The 6,022-nt window shown below is 59.2% G+C and overlaps 1 protein-coding gene across 1 annotated transcript; it reads left to right on the top strand.

Annotated features, from left to right (window-relative positions):
- Positions 1 to 816: 816 nt before the first annotated feature.
- On the top strand, positions 817 to 5,785 carry IRX6 (iroquois homeobox 6). The gene is made up of 6 exons (XM_045892123.1): positions 817 to 861; positions 1,783 to 2,040; positions 2,771 to 2,880; positions 3,095 to 3,402; positions 4,249 to 4,860; positions 5,781 to 5,785. The coding sequence occupies exons 1-6, from the start codon at positions 817 to 819 to the stop codon at positions 5,783 to 5,785; spliced, it is 1,338 nt and encodes a 445-aa protein (XP_045748079.1).
- The last annotated feature ends 237 nt before the right edge of the window (positions 5,786 to 6,022 follow it).

The following is a 6,022-nucleotide window of genomic DNA, read 5'->3' as shown; positions in this document are numbered from 1 at the left end:
TCCTCTCCCCTCCTCCTCCTCCCTCTTGCCTTTCTCCCCCACTTTTCTCCTCTTTTTTTCTCTTATCTCTCCTTTTTGTATTCTCTCCCCCCTCGCGGCCCGGCTCGCTTCTCTCCTCCTCCGGGCCGCAGGGGAGGAGGTAAACGAGCTGCGCCCGGGGCCTGCGCCGCACAGTGGGAGGCGTTTCTCCTACTTCTCGCGGGTAATTTGGAGGGATCGTATGTGCGCGCGCGCGCGCGTGAGCTTCAGGCGAAAAGGGGTAGGATCCAGCGCCCATCTGAGAGGGTCGGGGTCTTTGACGTTCCTCACCAGCAGCACAAACCTCCCAGAGCAAGTGTGAGTGTGGGTGAGAGTGCGCGCGCGCGCACGGGCTGGCTGCGCTTGGCACGCTTGGTGGCCCGGGGCCCCAGGGCCCGGGGGCCCGCCTGGCGGCCCGGGATTACCGTGACGTCACATTGAGCCTTTGGCCACCTTGGACTGGGACACCTCGGGAGCCGCACAGCCCCGCGCCGCGCCTCACCTTGCCTCGCCACAGCGCGACTTTGGGAACCCGCATCCTCTCCCTTTCCTTGCCCATCCATGGGCCCTTCTGTCTTCCGGACCACGCGGGCCGGAGGGGCGCCTTCTGGAGCGCAGGGCTCGGCAGCCGGCCTGCCCTCGGCTCTGCCTCCAGTCGTGCCAAGCGGGCGGAGGACCCGGCGCTGGGCACCCGCAGCCGTGTAAGGAACCGAGGCGGCGCACGGCTGGAGGCTCAGAATCGCGGGGCTGAGGCGGGAACTCGCAAGAGAAGAAGGAGGCGGTCCAGGGACAGCCACCATGTCCTTCCCGCACTTTGGACACCCGTATGGCAGCGCTTCCCAGGTAAGAAGTGCCTCCATGGGGGATGGGGACAGACGGGGAGGGGGGGCGGGTGCCCAGTGCACGCGCCCGCCGCTGAGCGCCCTCCTTTCTCACGAGTCTCGGGGGAGACCAGACTGAGCAGGTACGATGTACCACAGACCCCCTCCGACACCCCCAGTCACTGTCGGAGAACGTTCCACTCCCCCAGTGCAAGCTGGAAAATCGTGTGACCCGAAACTTGGGCACCATCCATGAGCTCGGCGAGGTGGGTGGGATCTCGAGATCTTCCAGACAGGCCGCCTTATTGTACAGATATCCGAGGTGACCCCGAGAGCCCTCCTCACCATTTTTCAGTTGTTTGCTTGTTGACTTCTGTTCTTATCCTCTCTCCCTTCTTTGAGCGGGCCCGAGCTCTCTGCTTCCGGTTCCTTCGATTTTTCCAGATTAGGGTGGGTGTTGTGCAGTGACAGGGGTTTCCTGGGGAAATTCTGGGGACACCCACCGCTGTTCTCCAGCTTCTGCCCAGATTGTGGGGTCTGGTTGCAACGTGACCTCTGACCCGCCTTGTGATCTTGGCACAAGTCTCCCTGGGCCTCATTCCCTATCTATAAAATGGGAGCAGGAGTAAGACGTGATGGTGGTCTCTAAGGCTAACTTCTAGCTCTGCCTTTGTAGGATCCCTATGATGGGGGGCGGGAGGAGGGATCCGTGAGGGAACCAGCGGAGTTGGGCTCCTGTAATTCGCCTTTCAGAACGTTGCCATCGCCTGGACCCCTGGGACTCTGGAGCCTTAGCAACGTTTTAGGAGTATCTATAAGGGCGGTTTGGATACATTGCGTCTTCAGATAATTCCCATCCCAGCAGAATGCTCCGCACACGGTGGCATGTAGCTAATGTGGAATGAGGAAGTGATCCGGCAGTGCACCTCTCTCTCCCCCATAGTTTCTGGTGTCTGCAAGTTCCAGCGCCACTTGCTGCGAATCCGCCCCGCGCTCCGTCCCAGATGTGGCCTCAGGCTCCACCCCGGCAGCCGCTCTCTGCTGCGCATCCTACGACAGTCGGCTGCTGGGCAGTGCGCGGCCGGAGCTGAGCGCGGCCTTGGGCATCTATGGATCCCCATACGCCGCCGCCGCAGCTGCCCCGAGCTACCCAGGCTACCTGCCCTACAGCCCAGAGCCGCCCACGCTGTACGGGGCGCTGGTGAGTACACTGCACGGAGCCTGGGTCTGTGAGCCAGGACCCATCCGGCTGGGGGGCATGAACTGCAGCAAAGGGGAAAACTCAGTGTGACATCTCCAGGGAAAATCTTGGAAGGAGGCAAAACTCCCAGGGAAGGAATTGGGTAGGATTGTGTATAGCCGGGGGTGGGGGGTGGGGGGTGGAAAAAACACATCTTTGCAGCATTTTACACTTTGCAGAACGCCATTCTGATTAAAACACATCTGTGTTTCTATTAATTCTGTGAGGTAGGCAAGTCTCAGTTTGGGGATGAGGATGTTGAGATGTAGAAGGGTTCAGATACCTTGCCCAAAGTCACAAAGATACAAAGGGCCAGGAAATCGCTCTGGAAGGAGAGAGTAAGGCAGGGAAGTTCCCCAGCTGGTAGGGAGGGAGTTGGGGAGGAGTCACAAGTAGTAACAATACTGGTAAGAGCTAATATTTAAGTACTGCTTAGTCTGCACCAGGAATTCTGCCAAATGCTCTTCTTCAATACCCTACGGGTACTATTGTTATTCCCAGTTACCTAGGGGAAACTGAGGCATAGAGCAAGTTAAACAACTGTGCCCAAGATCACATAGCCAATGGGAGTGGTGGTCCTGGGATTTGAACCAGACTTTTACTCCAGGGTTCACACCCTTAGCAACTACGCCACCCAGCCTCTTCCCCAAATGTTGTCCTGAATTCTCTCTTCCCACCCCACCCCCACCAGAATCCACAGTATGAATTTAAAGAGGCTGCAGGGAATTTTACACCTGGCCTGGCGCACCCAGGAGCCTATTATCCCTATGAGCCGACTCTGGGGCAGTACCAGTATGAACGGTAAGACACGGGGTGCATTGGTAGCTGGCCTTGCAAGTCCTCCCCACTCCGCTGCCACAGGGCCCCTCTGGGAAGAGCCTGGGAAGGGTTGGGGGGGGGGGGCGTGCGCATGAGGAGGGAGGAGCGCTGAATCTCATTTCCAGGCCTCAGACTGTCTCCTGCCTGCAGCCCCAGGTTCTCAGACCCAGAACTGTGAGCCAGGTTCTCCCCCCAGGTATGGAGCAGTGGAGTTGAGCGGCACGGGCCGACGGAAGAACGCCACCCGGGAGACCACGAGCACGCTCAAGGCCTGGCTCAACGAGCACCGCAAGAACCCCTACCCCACCAAGGGCGAGAAGATCATGCTGGCCATCATCACCAAGATGACCCTCACCCAGGTGTCCACCTGGTTCGCCAACGCGCGCCGGCGCCTCAAGAAGGAGAACAAGATGACGTGGGCGCCCAAGAACAAAGGCAGCGAGGAGAGGAAGACTGAGAGTGGAACAGAGGAGTCCCTGGGCTGCCTGAACTGTGACACCAAAGGTACCAAAAATGCTCACCACCGCGCTTAGGGTTTTCCCAGCCATCTATCAGGCCCATTGCACTTTTGCAGCTGCCTTGTGGGACAGCTTCTAGGGTGGTACTCCCTTACTTACCCTTGCACTTGTACCCGCCCCCCACCCCCACCCCAGACTTCCGGGCCTTTGCCTGGGCAGTTCCCTCTGCCTGGAATTCTCTACCTAACTGGCTTCTTCTGACTTCTGAAGTGTGAGCTGGAAAAAGCCTCTCCTGGCCACCCAGGCTAACTTAGCTCCCCAGTTACTCCCTATGACATCGGCCTATTGTATTTCGTTTGCCATACTTACCACTATGGGAAGGTACTTGAGGTCTGTCTGCCCCTTTGGAGAACAGCAGCTCCACTAAAAAGTGTCTTACTGCAGTATTCCCTAAATTCCTAAGACCTAAATGCCTAACGACGTCTGGCACATAGATGGCACTCAGTAAATATTTGCTGAATTAAATAATACACACCACCTACCTGTGGGTGTTGAAATTGGGTGGGGGGTGGGGAAGTCCCCTTGGGTGTCTGTCTGATTTATGGTGGAGAAACTGAGATCCAGGTCCTAGGCGGTGAAAAGTGGTGGTTTCCTTCCACCGGAAAGGAGGAGTCTTCCAAGGAGTGGGGACAGAGCTAGGGCCTCAATTCTTTCCCAGGGGCAAGCCGGAGCCCTGGGGCAACTGTAAGAGAGGGTTGGGTCAGCCTGGTGCATAACGCCAAGAATGCCCTAAGTGCAGAGCCATCTTGCTAAAAGCTTCTCGGGGATGGGCACTCCCGCGGATTTCCCTTGGGGCCTGGGGCTTTTCTCACTCGCTCCTGACCTCCTGCAGATGGAACTGCCAGCCAGGAGGCTCGAGGGCTCCGGCTGAGTGACCTGGAAGACCTGGAGGAAGAGGAGGAGGAGGAGGAGGCCGAAGAACAGGAGGCAGTGGCCGCAGCTGCGGACAGGCTGGCTGAGTTCCATAAAGACTCGCAGTCGCTGCCCGCGTACTGCGCCGCCGCTCGGGAGGCCCGGCTGCAGCCCCGGGAGTGCGGCCTGGCGGCGCGCCCCTTCTCGTTCCCGGAGCCCCTGGGGTCGGGAGAAGCTGACTTCCTGCGGGCCGAGCCCGGGGGCCCCACGTTGACCATGCACTTCCCCCGCAGCGAGAAACCGCGCATCTGGTCTCTGGCGCACACTGCGGCCGCCGCCGGCGCGGTCGAAGGTGCGGCTCCGACCCCTCCCAGGCCGCGAAGTCCCGAGTGCCGTCTGATTCCGGGACAGCCTGCAGGCGCGGGCGACCGGCCCGCCGGCCCCAGAGACTCCGCGTACGCAGAGTCTTCCCGAGGAGCCAAAGCCTTTGGAAACCGCCTCTTTGCCCCGCAGGGGCTGCCGATGGACTGTGCGCCGTGCCCGCGGCGGAGGGAGCCCGCAGTGCCCTACCAGTACCCGTCTGGAGCAGAAGGTAGTGGGTCCCCAACGGCGCTGGGGTGCGTCAGTCCCAGCCAGCGCACCGCCTCTCTGCCTCTCCCGCATGCTGGTGTTCAGACCCGGCGCGCGATTGGCCCGCAGCTCTCCCTGAAACCGCAGCTTAGAACTAAAAGTACTGGGCCCCCCTCCTTTTAAAACCAAATAATAGTAAGACGCTCAGGGTGAGACGGTAACTTACCTAGGATCACTTAGAAAGTCATGGAGAAGATGGGCAACCTAGCTCTCTGCCCTGGTGTCCCTCGTTCTGCGGAATGGGCCAGATGGGCACCATCATGACCTTCTGGCTCAGACACCCTTGTCCCCTGCCTGTCCTTTGGCGGAGGCCAGCTGGCCCCTGCCCTTCTTCTACCAAGAGTTTTGCTAGGGCTGGGCAGGAACCAGGGCTTTCTAAGAAGTCTGGGGGGACGGGCCAGAGACATGAAATTGGTTTAAGGCCGGTGCTGAAGTCCAGCGGGCAGCCCTGCCCGAGGCCCCCTAAACCCCCTGGGGAGTGTAGCCCAGGCTTGGTGCTGTCCCTGGAGAGCACTCACCCCCCCAGAGCTCACCGCCTGCAGGGGGTGACTGCCAATCAGTGTCTCCGACCCCTGGCTGTGCCTGGTGGAAGGAAATTGTACCCCACAAAGGGACATCCCCCAAGCATCAAGCAGCCTCCAGCAATTACTGTCAGATTCTGCTCTTTGTAGTAATTTCTCTCAGGATTAGCTACTGGCTGAGAAAACTGGGTGACGCTGTTATTTGAATTTACACATAACGGGGTCCGAAAGTTCCTTCTGGCAAGCAAATTGCCTCTAGACCTTGAATTCCCTTCGGATGAGACACCAGCGACCTCCGATTTCCTAGAAATCGCCACCAAGCGGCCCTTCGGGTTTTAATCAACCTTTCCTCTCTCAGCAGGTTAGCGCAATGGCTGCGATTTGCGGAAGGATCTTGGAAAGAAGCCCTACTTTTCGAACTCACTTCCATGGTCAGAAGCTGGGAGACCTGGCCAGGGGCTTGGGGCGGGGGGGCTCTCACTTCACCTAAGAGACAGACAAAACACACAGAAACCCTTCTACCGGCTCTTCTTGCACTCAGAGCTGGGAGTGGCAGGCGGACGTGCAACGCGTCAGACCCGCTGGGAGGCGGTGGCACCAGGG

This window comes from Mirounga angustirostris, unplaced genomic scaffold (genome assembly GCF_029215605.1).
Source record: "Mirounga angustirostris isolate CCGP_5_RB_7025 unplaced genomic scaffold, mMirAng1.0.hap1 SCAF_16, whole genome shotgun sequence".
NCBI classification, from domain to species: Eukaryota; Metazoa; Chordata; class Mammalia; order Carnivora; family Phocidae; genus Mirounga; species Mirounga angustirostris.
Note: the sequence above shows the minus strand (reverse complement) of the source record. Positions and strands in the feature narration are given on the sequence as shown.